This window comes from Balaenoptera acutorostrata, chromosome 12 (genome assembly GCF_949987535.1).
Source record: "Balaenoptera acutorostrata chromosome 12, mBalAcu1.1, whole genome shotgun sequence".
NCBI classification, from domain to species: domain Eukaryota; kingdom Metazoa; phylum Chordata; class Mammalia; order Artiodactyla; family Balaenopteridae; genus Balaenoptera; species Balaenoptera acutorostrata.
Genome location: NC_080075.1, coordinates 16,099,498 through 16,116,071, shown reverse-complemented (window position 1 = coordinate 16,116,071; position 16,574 = coordinate 16,099,498). Strand labels below are relative to the sequence as shown.

The following is a 16,574-nucleotide window of genomic DNA, read 5'->3' as shown; positions in this document are numbered from 1 at the left end:
ACCATGAAGAACAAATGTTCTTTTGACAAGTCTATCACATTTTCACATTTCTCGTAATATCAAATTTTCTTTTGGAAAATTGGCAAAAGGCCAGTGTTGGAGGAAGAGGTGCCTGCCCCATTTGGTGACAGCCAAACTGAAAGCCTGGCTCAAATTGAATGTCATGATTTTAACCGATTTTGCACAGTAAGGATGCTCAACTTCAACAGAAACCTTTTAGTTTTCAGGATTTTACACAATTAATTTTATCAAACTTTAAGACCATTTTCATTTTCTATTCTAGGAGAGAAAAAAGTTCGGCCCTCTTGGTTGGAATATCTGCTATGAATTTAACGACAGTGACAGGGAATGTGCTTTACTGAACCTCAACCTTTACTGTCAAGAAGGAAAGATTCCCTGGGATGCATTGATTTACATCACTGGTCAGTATGCCCACATGGTCTGACGTCCAGCTGTGCACCACACAGTTGTTGGTTTACACCCACCTGGCTTATACCAAAACGATGTCCTCCCAAGCCTTTGGTGATGGTGGTGATGACTGCTGATACTGCCTTTGAGAACATAAGACAATGATAAGAATATCATAAGAATATTTACACATAGGAAATGCGATGAATGTTTTCCCAAATAATAATGGCAAAAACTTAGATAGCTCTTGCTACATGCTAAGCATGTTTTAAGCATGTCCCATGAGTTAGCAGATTTAATCCTTACAACAACCCTATAAGGTGAAGACTATCATATCCCTATTTTACACGTGAGGAACCTGAAGAACACAGTTTACAAGGGTGAAGCCAAGATTTAAAGGCAGGCAGTCCAGCCTCCAGAGTCTGTGCTCTTACGTTCAAAAGAATCTAAACATGATTGACTAGTCGATACCTGTTGAGTTAGGTGCACTTATGAAAAAGGAAAAACTATTTCAGGAATTACAATTTTTAACAAATATGAATTGTGGCCAAATGAGATCTTACTGCCAAAATCAGATACAATTTAGACCATGTAGACCCAAATAATGAAGAACAGATTCCCACTGGGAGGTGAGGGAGGGAGAGAGCAGAATGGGAATGGATGGTTTTCTTTTTTTTTTTTTTTTTTAATTATAAATTAAAATTTATTCTCTTTTGGAAGAATACTAAAAATATATAATTAAATGAAAAATGTTGTTTAGTACATTACCATTTTAATTTTGAAAAGGGACATTTACATTTTACCATTATCATTTTAATTTGGAAAGGGACATATACACATACACATGCTTGCATATACATATTTCCAGAAGGATAACTGATAATTGAGAATTTTAGTTGCTTCTGTAGGGTCTGGGGCCAGAGGGTGACCCACTATGAAAATTTTCTCCCGTGTGTGTAACTGACTTTAAACAACAACAATAACTAAATGTGAAAGTTGGTCTCTCCTTTCTTTCCTTCTTTGTGAAAGAGGGAGACATAGGGAATGGATGGTTTTCATTGGTGAGCAAGGGAAATGGGGAACAGCAGAGAGGTATCAGCTGATCTAGAGCCTTGAACAGCACGTGACACCTTGGAACATGTTTGAGTGAAGGGCAGCGGAAGAGTATGGAAATGGATGAGGACCCATCCCCAGGGTGGACCAAGAGAAGTGGGTATGGAACCTGGGAAGCTACTTTGTACTCCTGCTCCCAGCCACTCCTGTGTGGCCAACATTGCTTAACATAACAGTGAGTTAGGCAGAATTCTTCTCTGGCATCCTCTATGTACCCTGAATTTTTTGCTTCCTAGCTTTTCTCTCCCTTCTTTCTCTCCTAGAACACTTGACCTTTCTGGTTACCTCAATTTCTACTGCTGTGGAAGTAACTGTGTTTTGAAAAGGATAGAAAGGAATGAGACAAAGATGTATCTGCTTTCATCACTACTATTCAATGTTGTGCTGAAGATTCTAGCCAGGGAAATCAGACAAGGAAAAGCAATCAAAGACATCCAGATTAGCTGGAAAAAGTAAACCTATCTTTATTTGCAGATGACAATATCTTGCATGCAGAAAATCCTAAGGAATTCACACACACGCACACACGCACACACACACACACACACAAACTGGAAGTAACAAATGAGTTCAGCAAGGTTGTAGGATACAAAGTCAATATACAAAAATCAACTGCATTTCTACACACTGGCAATGAACAATTAGAAAATACTTTTAATTCTATTCATGATAACATCAAAAAGAATAAACTACTTAAGAATAAATTTACCAAAAGAGGTGCAGATTTGTGCACTGAAACCTGCAAAGCACTGCCAAAGGAAATTAATCTAAATAAATGAAGAGACATGACATGCTCGTGGATTGAGAGACACAATATTGTGAAAGTGGCAATAATCCCCAGACCGATCTATAGATTTAGCACAATCCCTATCAAAATCTCAGCTGACACTGTTGCTGAAATTGGCAAGCTGATTACAACATTTGGATGGAAATGCAAAGGGCCCCAAAAAGCAAAAACAATCCTGAAAAAAAAGAATGAAGTCAGAAGAGTTACATTTCCCAATTTCAAAAGTTATACAAAGCTACAATAATTAAGAGAATGTGAGACAACAAGGACTTACTGTATAGTACAGGGAACTATATTCAATATCTTGTAATAAACTATACAGGAAAAGAATCGGAAAAAATATATAGATATATAAACATATATGTGTGAACGAATCACTGCTATACACCTGAAACTAACACAATATTGTAAATCAACTAAATTCAATTTTTTAAAAAAACCAATATGGTACTGGCATAAGGATAGACATATAATCAATGGAACAGAATTGAGAATCCAGAAATAAACCCTTATATTTATGGTCAATTTATTTTTTTTAAAAAAATTTATTTATGTATTTATTTTTGGCTGTGTTGGGTCTCTGTTGCTGCACGTGTGCTTTCTCTAGTTGTGGCGAGCGTGGCCTACTCTTTGTTGCGGTGCGCGGGCTTCTCATTGTGGTGGCTTCTCTTGTTGTGGAGCACGGGCTCTAGGCACGTGGGCTTCGGTAGTTGTGGCACATGGGCTCAGTAGTTGTGGCTCGCAGGCTCTAGAGCACAGGCTCAGTAGTTGTGGCGCATGGGCTTAGTTGCTCCGAAGCGTGTGAGATTTTCCCGGGCCAGGGCTCGAACCTGTGTCCCCTGCATTGGCAGGCGATTCTTAATCACTGCACCACCAGGGAAGCCCCTGGTCAATTTATTTTTAACAAAGGCACCAGGACAATTCAATGGGGGAAGGAGAGTCTTTTCAATAAATGATGCTGGGACAATTGGATATCCATCTATGAAAGAATGAACTTGGATCCTTATCCTACACCATACAAAAAATTAATTCAAAATAAGTGATATATCTAAATGTAAGAGCTAAAACTATAAAACTCTTAGGAGAAAGCATATAAATAAATCTTCATGACTTTGGGTTAATAATGGCTTCTTAGATATGACACAAAAAGCACTAGCAATAAAAGAAAAATAATAAATTCAACTTCTTCAACATGTAAAGCTTTTACACTTCAGCAAACACCATCAAGAAAGTGAAAAAGGAAGCCACAGACTGAGAGAGAATATTTGCAATCATATATCTTATAAGGCACCTGTATACGAAGTATATAAAGAACTCCAACAACAGTAAAAAGATAAATAATCCAATTTTTAAACGGGCAAAAGATTTGAATGTACATTTCGCAAAAAAAAGACATACAAATGCCTAATAAGCACATGAAAGGATGCTCACTTAGTCATTAGGAAAATGAAAATTAAAGCCACAATGAGATACCACTTTACACCCATTAGGATGACTATAATAAAAAAAAAGAGTAAGAAATGTTAGCAAGGATGTGGAGAAAGTGGAACCCTCATACATAGCTGGTGACAATGTAATATGTTGCTGCTGCTTTGGAAAATGTTTTAATAGGTTTACCATATGACCCAGAAATTCCACTCCACTCCTAGTTATATACCAGGGAAAATTAAAACTCATGTCCACACCAAAACTTGTACAGAAATGTTCATAACAGCATCATTCATAATCCCCAAAAGTGGAAAAAACATGAATGTCTATCAACTGATGAATAATAAATGATAAAGTGAGGTCTATCCATACAATATTACAAATGTAATATTACTCCCCCATAAAAAAGAAATAAAGTACTGATACATGCTCCAACTTGGATAAACCTCAGAAACTTTATGCTCAGTAAAAGAAGCCAGACACAAAATATCACATGTTGTATATTCCATTTATGTGAAATTTCCAGAAAAAGCAAATATACAGACAGTAAGTAAGATAGTGATTGCATGGGGCCGGGGATAAGAAATAGACGGTGACTGCAAATGGGCACAAGATTTATTTGGGGGGTTGATAGAAATGTTCTAAAATTAGGTCATGGTGATGGTTACACAACTTTGTAAATTTACTAAAAACTATTCAATTATACATGTAAATTTTAAGTGACATGATTTTCAAGGTGTAGCTCATCAAAAATGTTTAAAAAAAAAAAAACAATAGGAGAAAAAAAGGCAATGCTTTATCCAGGCAATGATATTTACTTGTGGTGGGATTTTAGGCAGTCATTTATGGATTAATCCAGAAAATACAGGTTAGTACCACTATGCTAAATGCTGGAAATACAAAGATGATGTAGCCCCTGCCTACCAAAAACTCATGGGGTGGAGATAATAAATAAATTATAATATGGTATGACAATTACCAAAATAGAAGTGTATGGACAATGCTGTGGGAATTCAGAAGGAGCAAATAACGCTACCTGGAGGAATCTGGGAAAGCTCCACCAAGGAGGCAGTGGTTGAGTGGGGCACTGAACGGTGGGTTGGGCTCAGCAGGAGAGAAGAGGCAGGAGAGAACTCTGGCAGAGAGAACAGCGATGGTAAAGCCCAGCAGTGTCGGGATGTGGCATGCCTGTAGACACTGTGAGTAGTTCACGAGTGCCAGAGCAGAGTATAAAGAGGAGATGTATATGGAGGAAAGCTTTATCTTCAACAAAACTAAAAACAGGTGATCTGCGGTCACATCTTGAAAGCCTGTGTGTGTTGTTAATAAATTTGGGCTCTACCTTATAAGCAATGGTTGGCAATTATAGTCTTTTAGGCTGGGAACAGGTGCAACCACTTATAAAGCTGTAACAAAAGCAAGATGAAGAATTGAACAAGGGGATACAGCAACACCAAGGGGGAGACTAGACAGGAGAGAATAAACAGAGAAAGATTAAGGAGGCTTTAAATATGGGAAGGTATTTGGGGTTGGAGGAGGGGGAACGGTCCTTAAAATTTTATAGAGTAAGCTACAGCGATGCCTAAGTCCAAGAGACAGCTCTGAGCTCAAAGTGGGCAAAGACAGAGCCAAACCTGAGGCCTATCCAGTTTGTGTCGGGCCATCCCTGAGCCAGCCCACAGGGATAAGAATGGAAGAGAAGGGGAAGACACCACATCAGGATTTGCAACAAGACCCTCAGGAACTGTGATGCCTGGGCCAGGACAGGTGGTGGACGTGAATGGTAGACGCCCCCTCCCAACATCTGTCTTCTAAACCCAGAAGACTCCTTCCTAAAAGTAAGCCTAAAAGTGTCATCTACCCTGAATCAAATTATTCGAGTTCCTGGTTTACTCACTTTGATCCAAGAAAAACATAACACTAAATCTGGACGCAGAATCACAAAGTCTGATGATTTTTAAGGCAAATATTTCTGTGCTTCTTCTCAAAATATAAATATTTTTGTTTAAAAAAAAATTTTTTGGCCCTGCCGCACGGCATGTGGGATCTTAGTTTCTCAACCAGGGATCAAATGTGGGCCCTCTACGGTAGAAGCGTGGAGTCTTAACCACTGGATCGCCAGGAAAGTCCCCGAAAATTTTTTTAGAATAATGCACTTCAGGGCAACTCTTTCCTCTCACCACTGACTAATTATTGGAGTCTGAGTTTTCCCGGCCACCCTCCTTTCCCAGACACCATGATGCAATTGAAGAAACTTGACCTTTACATTCCCATCTAGCCCTCAGGATCCAAGTTAGTCTGAAGCTAGATGGACCCACCACAAAGATTTAACCCAACTTCGTGTTGCAAGATTTCCCAGAGAGTGACTGAAGAGTATTCTCAGGAAAGTACAGCAGCATCTCTTTCTTCCCTCTTAGAATTGCTAATACAGGGAGTCAGTTACTTGACCACCAGCTCTGGCACTTACTCCCCAACCCCCTCACTCTAAGTGACTGAGCCAGTAAGACTGACCAGAAGTGCCTCAACAGGAGAGGGAAGATAGGTGCAAGCCAGGACGTTGCTATCCTGGAAGAAATAAATTACTGAGATTCCAAACACAAATAACTTACTCTCAACCAACCATCTCAGCTTGAAAAAGAATTTTTTTAAAAATCTTCTTGACATAATGAAAGAGATGGAGATGAGAATGGATGAACATTTAAAGGATTCAGAAGTTGACAATATCAGTATCATAAGTAAAATCCTCTTCGGAACACTACAGAGGTGAATAATGAATTGTAGCAATGGGTCTGGAATTTTTCCAAGGAATCATATCATCCAGCAGTACAATCATTCCAATGCAGAATAGATATCTTTCCTACTTGTAACTTGGGGATAACGATGGAGCATAATTGCTCTGTGGAAAGAGATGGGATACCAACAAATTGTAATTCCCCATAACATAATTACTGTGAGGCAAGTTGTCTCTTTCACTTTGGATCTATCTTTCTTCCTTGGCTTAATATCAATAATTTATAAGGTATGTATAGAGTTTGAATGGCTTGTTGTTAATGTTTTGGTTTCATTTAGCTCATTGGCCCCCAAAAGAAGCAGTGGTTCATGGAAAGTATGTCTGTTTTAGAATACTACAGTCAATGATGGGATAAGACCCAAAATCAATATTTTTGAAGAAAAGAAACAGGAAGAAGAAAGAAATATGTAAATAGATCTCACTGGCTTTAGTTTCAGTTATTTGGGAAAAGCAAAATAATTAGGGGAGAGAACATATACTAGATTTTTTTCTGCTTTTTAAAAGTAGACTTTTATTATCTTTGGGGGTGGGGTAATAGAAGAAACTCAATGTGCTATTTCCACTTTCAGTACCAAATAAATGTGTGAATAAATAAACCTATTAGAATGTGGGTATGCATATCAATTAAAAGCAAACAATGTTTTTAAACGCAAACTTCTTTTCAGGTGAAATTACATATGGTGGTAGAGTTACAGATACCTGGGATCAAAGATGCCTTCGTACTGTTTTGAAAAGATTTTTTTCTCCTGAAACATTACAAGAGGATTATAAATATTCTGAATCAGGTGAGTGACTTTTCAATATCATGGAAAACAACTTTTTCCAAGAAGTCATTGACAGCATCTCTCAGTTTTCCATCCAGGAGCTGTCTGTGTCCAGTCCTCACAACCCAGACCCCACACCCTCCCATCCTCATGCTTGACCACCTTCAAAACGGCTTTGGTTGTAAGAGTACAAAAATATCTATTGTATGATAACCATTTTGAATTATTTCTGCTCTAAAATGGGTTGTATTCTAAGTGTGTTTTCAAAGTTCCATAAATTCAGAACACACCTCTCAGTAGCACATCCCTGGGTTCTCAGAATCTTGAAATGTTCTGCAGGTTAACACCCTGAAAGGTTAGGACACTGATTAGATGTAAAGGCTTCAAGAAAAGGTAAAGAAACTAGACACAGGGATGAAGGCAAGGAAAAACCATCCCTGTTTCTCTGTGAGGCAGCTGATTATAGCCACCATCTGAACAGACAAAGAAGCACCAAACCTAGCAGTACTCAAAGCTCATCTATTTGAGACATATTGCCTTCTGTGTTTTCAATAACAGGTATCTATTTTGCACCCTTGGCTGACAGCCTACAAGAGTTTAAAGACTACATTGAAAACCTGCCTTGGATAGATGACCCAGAAATATTTGGAATGCATGAAAATGCCAACCTAGTTTTCCAGGTATGTGGCCTTTCAACTTAAAAGACATATTCATATTGTGTATATAAACCTGAAACATCAATAATCACCTCACTGGTTCTGTAAATTATAATCTTCTTAAATAAAAAAATAAAATAAATGTTTCACCTTGACTTCAACATCTGGTTCCAGTTTAGCCTGTTCCCTCTGGATCCTTCACGGAATCCTAAGATCGTCATGCATCTTCTTGTCACTGGCCACCCCCTCACCTTCCAGCCTCTGCTTAGTCCATAATCTACCTGCTAGTCTCCTGCAACACGGGGATTTGGATGATAATCCAGACAGTCCTTTTTCTTTTGCACTTCTCCCTCCATGCTGGGCATATTTGTAACATATTTCACAAAGATTTATGGACCCCCCCCAAGATGAGTAGGTTATAAAAGTACAATAGCAAATATCCAAGGCAGAGAAATTAAAACACTGTTCTTTAAAAGCACAGTTTATCAATTTTGCCATTGCAACAACATGGATGGACTTGGAGAGCATTATGCTAAGTGAAATAAGTCAGACAGAGAAAGACAAATACTGTATGACATAACTTATATGTGGAATCTAAAAAATACAACAGGAATTTCCCAGCAGTCCAGTGGTTAGGACTCTGCACTTTCACTGCCAAGGGCCTGGGTTCAATCCCTGGTCAGGGAGCTAAGATCCCACAAGCCACATGGCATGACCAAAATAATAAAAAAATAAAAATAGAAAATACAACAAACTGGTGAATACAACAAAAAACATAACAGGAACAGACTCACAGATATAGAGAATCAACTAGTGGTTACCAGTGGAAAGAGGGAAGGGGGGAGGGGCAAAACAGGGATACGGAATTAAGAGGTATAAGCTACTACATATAAAATAAATAAGCTACAAGGATATATTGTACAACAGGGAATATAGCTAACGTTTTATAATAACTATAAATGGAGTATAACTTTAAAAATTGTGAATCACTCTGTTTTACACCTGTAACTTATGTAATATTGTACATCAACTATATCTCAATTTTTAAAAATAATTTAAAAATTAAATTAAATTAAAAAATAAAAGTACAGTTCATCAAGGTGACAGTAGCAGACCACAGCAGTAGGTCCAAAGAGCAAACTGGACAATTTTACTCCGCCAAGACCCTCTGATGCCACACCATTACCTAAGGGTGGTCCGAGCTCCTCAGCATGGCAATCAAGGCTCCCCCATGACAGGGCCATTACATACCCTTCCAGTTTTATTATCTGTCATAGTCTGGCATCTTTAGGTGAGCCAAAACCATGAAAAGAGGTATGTCCCTGGAGCCCTGGAATACGCTAAAGGTTGGAGACTAGGTTGGCTCACGAAGCTGAAGGGAATCACCTTTCTTTTCAACTTAAATTTGGCCCCTACAAGTTAGAGACAAATTAGAGGGTAAGGTCTGCCTAGATATCAAAGAATCCATGCAAAACAACAGTAGTAATTCTCAATGATCATGTTCTCAGAGAACATGACATGACCTATGTCATGTTCTCTGCCCTAAAAATTGCTTTGCTATTCAGTGAAGAGTTGGAATATCTTATTTTTCCTGATTCTACTTTCAGGAGGAAAAAGAGGTGGCCAAACCTAGTGTTAATATTCAATCATCTGACTGTTTGTTCTGGAGTGGGTGAGTGTGGAGGTGAGAGAAGGGAGAGAGGAATGTGGAAATTGTAGACTCACTGCATCCCGTGAGAAGCACAGGACTTTCGGGTGGGGTAACACTCTTGGCAGTATATACCTGGGAATGTAGTTTTTTGTGTTTTCATTGGTTCAGAATGACTGAGAATGAGACAGTAGGCATGTAGTGAGCCCCAAGTTATGTTTTTCTTCCCAGCCTCCCTTCCTTCATTTTTCTGGTACAGTACATCCCCTACTCCCACCTCTTTCCTTTGGGAAAATTTCCCCTTCCTCATTCCATTAGATTCTGGTAAAACTTCCAACCACTCTCTACCTTCACAAAGGTGGGCATGTAACTCAGGCCTGGCCAAAGGCAGCACAACATCACCCAGCCCCTGGAGTTGGTCCAAGGAGCAGGGACACACTAGGTGCATGAGATTCCTTTATAGGATATATAGATCCTAGGATGTAGGAGGGAGGAAAATGTCTTTCCTCTGGAATCACTGGCTACGATGCTGCATATCTGCAGCATTCTGTGCCCTCATCCCTGACCCCCCTACCCCTTCTTCCTATCAAATGGAAGAAGGTCATCTGCCATAGGAAAAAATGAGAGAAACAACCAAATATGCACAAGAGAGAGAGTGCTAGATCCATCCATGCCTGAAACCCACATGACTTGTGTCCTCTTCTTCCCAGCTATATGTGGCAACAGATCCCTTCTCTTTGCTTTAGCTGGTTTAAGTTAGACAATTCTTCCTCTTGCCATCAACAGAGACAATGCAAAAGATACAACTGATTCCTTCTTCAGACCAGCAAACTATACTTACATAGATGCGTACTAGAGACTAGTAAAGAAAATTGAGCCTGGCTGCACTAAATGTTTCAAGACTTTTGTCTAACCAAGAAGTCAAGAACTAAAATGGAAAAGTCATAATATTAAACAACTGGCACTGAGCAAGGAAACCAAACTATTTAACTATAACATTAAGTAAATAATGTCGCATATGTGTTTAGGACCTAATGAATATGTCAAAAGTAATGTTTGAAAGAAGATCTATTATGTAAAATATAATTTTTACAACCAAGATCTGTAATCCCAGGTTCTGAACTCTTTTCTCAGGTAAGTGGATAACGAGTGTTGTGACTGGTATAAAGAAAACCTCTAAGAGGTTCCAGCAAATATACATGAGAAGATACCATGTTTCTGAATAAAAAAAAAAAAAACTAGAACAATTGAGAATATTTAACTGACCTTGGAAAAGGAATTCCTATGCATAAAAAGCAATTGAAAAAATAAATCACATTAGAAAGAGCCAGAGCATGTGAGTATATCCAAAAGGTCATAAGAAAATTAAAAGACAATGACAAAGCGAAACATCTTTGAAACAAACAAACAACAACAACAACAAAAACAGAAAAAGTTAACTGTCCACACATGGGACACTTTCCAGAATAGACCATACGTTAGACCACAAATTAAGTATCAATAGTTTTAAAAAGATAAATATCATACAAATTATCTTCTCCAACTACGATAGGATAAAATTTGAAATCAATAAAACTAACGTAATCAAAACACTTGTACTGCATAAAGACAGACATATAGACCAATGAAGTAGAATAGAAAGTCCAGAAATAAACCCTCACATATATGGTCAAATGATTTTTGACAAGGGTGTCAAGACCATTCAATGGGGAAAGGACAGTCTTTTCCACAAACAGTACTTGGAAAACTGGACATCCACATGCAAAAGAATGAAGTTGGACCCTTACCTAACACCATATACAAAAATTAACTCAAAATGGATCAAAGACATTAATGTAAGAACTAAAACACCATACACAAAAATAAACTCAAAATAGCTTAAAGACCTAAATGTAAGGCCAGACACTATAAAACTCTTAGAGGAAAACATAGGCAGAACACTCTATGACATACATCACAGCAAGATCCTTTTTGACCTTCTAAAGAAATGGAAATAAAAACAAAAATAAACAAGTGGGACCTAATGAAACTTAAAAGCTTTTGCACAGCAAAGGAAACCATAAACAAGACAAAAAGACAACCCTCAGAATGGGAGAAAATATGTGCAAATGAAACAACTGACAAAGGATTAATCTCCAAAATATACAAGCAGCTCATGCAGCTCAATAACAAAAAAACAAACAACCCAGTCCAAAAATGGGCAGAAGACCTAAATAGACATTTCTCCAAAGAAGATATACAGATTGCCAAGAAACACATGAAAGGATGCTCAACATCACTAATCATTAGAGAAATGCAAATCAAAACTACAATGAGGTATCACCTCACACAAGTCAGAATGGCCATCTTCAAAAAATCTACAAACAATAAATGCTGGAGAGGGTGTGGAGTAAAGGGAACACTCTTGCACTGTTGGTGGGAATGTAAATTGATACAGCCACTATGGTGAACAGTATGGAGGTTCCTTAAAAAACTAAAATTAGAACTACCATATGACCCAGCAATCCCACTACTAGGCATATACCCTGAGAAAACCAAAATTCAAAAAGAGTCATGTACCCCAATGTACATTGCAGCTCTATTTACAACAGCCAAGACATGGAAGCAACCTAAGTGTCCATTGACAGATGAATGGATAAAGAAGATGTGGTACATATATACAATGGAATATTACTCAGCCATAAAAAGAAACAAAATGGAGTTATTTGTAGTGAAGTGGATGGACCTAGAGACTGTCATACAGAGTGAAGTAAGTCAGAAAGAGAAAAACAAATACCATATGTTAACACATATATATGGAATCCAAAAAAAAAAAAAGGTTCTGATGAACCTAGGGGCAGGAGAGGAATAAAGATGCAGACGTAGAGAATGGACTTGAGGACACGGGGAGGGGGAAGGGTAAGCTGGGATGAAGTGAGAGAGTGACATGGACATATATACACTACCAAATGTAAAATAGATAGCTAGTGGGAAGCAGCCACATAGTACCGGGAGATCAGCTCGGTGTTCGTGTCCACCTAGAGGGGTGGGATAGGGAGGGTGGGAGGGAGACGCAAGAGGGAGGAGATATGGGGATATATGTTTATGTATAGCTGATTCACTTTGTTATACAGCAGAAACTAACACACCATTGTAAAGCAATTATACTCCAATAAAGACGTTTTTAAAAAAAGAACTAAAAATATAAAACTCTTAGAAGAAAACATAGGACAAAAAGCTTCATGACATTGGATTTAGCAATGATTTCTTGGATATGACACCAAAGGCAGAAATAACAAAAGAAAAAAACAGACAAATTGGACTTCATGAAAGTTTTTTTATTTTAATTTTTTCATTTTAATTCAACAGAGAGAAAGGCAACCCACAGAATGGGAGAAATATTCATAAATTATATACCTGATAAGGGATTAATATCCAGAGTATATAGAGAACTCCTAAAACTCAACAACAAACAACCCAATTCAAAAATGGGCAAAGGACTTGAATAGACATTCCTCCAAAGAGAAATGTAAAATGGTACAGCCTCTGTGGAAAACAGTATGGCAGTTCCTTTAAAAAAAAAAAATTAGATTTACCATATAATCCAGCAATTCCACTTCTGGGTATATACACAAAAGAATTGAAATCAGGGACAAAAACAGATATTTGCGCACCCATGTTCATAGCAGCATTATTCACAATAGCTAAAACATGGAAGCAACCCAAGTGTCCATCAGTGGATGAATGGATAGGAAAAAAATGGTGTATACATACAACGGAATATTATTAGTCTTCAAAAGGAAGGAAATTCTGCACAACATGGATGAACCTTAAGGACATGACACTGAGTGAAATAAGCCAGTCACATAAAGAAAAATACTGCATAATTACATTTATATGAGGTATTTAGAGTAGACAAAATTTTGGAGACAGAAATTAGGATGGTGGTTGCTAGAGGCTTGCGAGAAAAGGAAATGAGGAGTTATTGTTTAATGGGTACAGAGTTTCAGTTTTCCAAGATGAAAAGAGTTATGGAGATGAATGTTGGTGACAACATTATTATTGTATTTAATACCACTGAACTGTACGGTTAAAAATAGTGCAGATAGCAAATTTTATATTATGTGTATTTTACCACAAAGAAAAAAAATAGAAAATAGTTAATTATCTTTATTATAGAATTATCTCCTATAAATCAATAGTAATAAACACTAAAAATCAAAAATGTACAAAATATATAAATAATTTATAAAGACAATACAGATAGCCAAAGAACTTATTTTTTAAATGTTTAACTCTACTAATCCTCAAAGAAGTGCAAACCAATGAAAAACTATTTTGCCCATCAAATTGGAAAGGATTTTTTAAGCAATGATAGCAATTCTTACAAAGACAGAAAGACAGGTCCTCTAATGCTCTGTTGTTGGGAGTGTAAATTGATACAGTGTTAGAAATCAATGTAATAATACGCAGTTTAAAAATATGCCTTTGGTAATATATCATTTAAAGAATGTAAATGATAGTGGATGAAATTCATATATAGATATTCTATTCACAGAGTTCTAAAAAAAACTAAATAATAGAAATATCCAAAAAGTAAATAAACAACTATATTAATTATAGTGCATTCAAACCACCGAGGATCAGTCACTTAAAACAGGACTCATGAAGATTTTTCAGTGATGTGAGAAAATGTTCATGAAATTGAAAAAGAATAAATACTACATAAATTGTATGGGCTCAATATTTAAAACTATATGCACATATATACAGAAAATGTCCAGGGGGTGGGGGAGGTAAACTAAAGTTATAAATATCTCTGAAAAGCAAGATCATTAATAATTTTTCTTTATACTTTTCTGTGTTTTCTAAATTTTCAATAATAAGCTATAATACTTTTCTAAATTCTACAACTCTTTTTTTTTTTTTTTTTTTTTTTGGCTGCACCCCATGGCATGCGGGATCTTAGTCCCCCAACCAGGGATTGAACCCATGCCCTCGGCAGTGAAAGCATGGGGTCCTAACCACTGGACCGCCAGGGAATTCCCCATAATACTTTTCTAATTGAGAAAATGTTTTTTTTTTTAATTGAAGTATAGCTAATCTACAATGTTGTGCCCATCTCTGCTGTACAGCAAAGTGACTCAGTTATACACATAGAGACATTCTTTTTTTTAATATTCTTTCCCATTATGGTTTATCACAGGATATTGAATCTAGTTCTCTGAACTATACAGTAGGACCTTGTTTATCCATCCATTGTTTATCCAATGTTTATCCATCTTATATATAATAGTTTACATCTGCTAATCCCAAACTCCCAGTCCTTCCCTCCCTCACCCCCCGCCCCCTCTGCTCTCTATGTCTGTGAGTCTCTTTGTTTTGTAGATAGTTTCATTTGTGCCATATTTTAGATTCCACATATAAGTGATATCATATGGTATTTGTCTTTCTCTTTCTGACTTACTTCACTTAGTATGATAATCTCTAGTTGCATCCATGTTGCTGCAAATGGCATTATTTTGTGTTTTTTATGACTGAGTAGTATTCCATTGTATATATGTACCACATCTTCTTTATCCATTCATTTGTCAATGGACATTTAGGTTGTTTTCGTGTCTTGGCTCTTGTGAATAATGCTGCTATGAACATAGGGGTGCGTGTATCTTTTTGAATTATAGTTTTGTCTGGATACGTGCCCAGGAGTGGGTTTGCTGGATCATATGGTAATTCTCTTTTGAGTTTTCTGAGGAACCTCCACACTGTTTTCCATAGTGGCTGCACCAACTTACATTCCCACCAACAGTATAGGAGGGTTCCCTTGAGAAAATGTTATTTAAATAAAACTATGTTCTAAAACTGAATTCTCATTATTTCTTCCTCACTTTCATAACTGCCTTTTAAATAATTAGCCAAAAATTGTTTAACCATTTTTTACTGTGGTAAAACATATGTAACATGAAATTTATCATTTTAACCATTTTAAGTATACAGTTCAATGACATTCAGTAAATTCACATTGTTGTTCAAAGAAAAATGTTTAACTATAACACTTGAGAACTAAACACTATCATTTACAATGAGCACATTTTACCAACTCTATCTTCAATATAAAAAATAAAATTTCCTTGGTTTTGGCCACTGCCATTATTTCTCTAATAAACTATGTGTGCTGTAAAATTATTTTTTTGAGAATTTGGTTCTTCACTGTTCTGTCTCTTCTCACCATTACAGTACAAAGAGACCAACACTTTAATCAACACCATACTTGAGGTTCAGCCAAGGTCATCTTCTGGTGGAGAGGGAAAGAGCAACGATGAGATTGTCCAAGAACTCGTTGCTTCTGTCCGGACCAGAGTTCCAGGTAGTAAGTAATTCCTAGCATACATGTACAATGGGACTTTTAGGAATAAACTCAGAAAGCTGACTGATAGGCAGGTGTCCAAATCTGCTTATTATGCAGATTTTTTCTTTACATAGAGAGCTCTTCTGATGTAGAGCTCTCCATTTATAGATGAGAAGCCTATAGCACCTTGACATCTTAACTGCCAGAAGCATGAGGAACAAGTTGGTTTCTAGCTCAATGTAACTTTAACCAGACTTCTTCCTGAGTTTTCTAATATCTCTAGACTTGTACTGTCTGAGACAGTAGCCGTTAGTCACATGTGGTTATTTAAACTTTAAATTAAATTAAATTTAAAATTCATTTCCTCAGTTGCACTAGCCACATTTTAAGTGCTGCCATACTGAACAATGCAAATGGAGAACATTTCCATCATCATAAAATATTCTATTGGACAGAACTGCTCTGGAATCCATTTCTTTTTTTTTTTTTTTTTTTTTTTTCTCCAACAAGAGAAGTGGCTAGATTATTTCACTTTGTTTTCTGGTGAGTTAGGGAATCTTCCTGAATGATCACAGAGATCCACTTTCACACTTTTCTTAGAGTGACTGTAGATTTAGATGTCTTAATCTATTGTTCATGGTTGGAAATGTCATT

At 37.0% G+C, this 16,574-nt stretch overlaps 1 protein-coding gene across 1 annotated transcript in view; it reads left to right on the top strand.

Annotated features, from left to right (window-relative positions):
- Window positions 1–16,574, top strand: part of DNAH6 (dynein axonemal heavy chain 6) — a 304,153-nt gene that overhangs the window by 272,760 nt on the left and 14,819 nt on the right. The window contains exons 67-70 of the mRNA XM_057558258.1: window positions 284–422; window positions 7,193–7,312; window positions 7,850–7,971; window positions 15,809–15,938. Coding sequence (XP_057414241.1) covers window positions 284–422; window positions 7,193–7,312; window positions 7,850–7,971; window positions 15,809–15,938 — 511 coding nt within the window. The remainder of the gene's footprint in view (window positions 1–283; window positions 423–7,192; window positions 7,313–7,849; window positions 7,972–15,808; window positions 15,939–16,574) is intronic.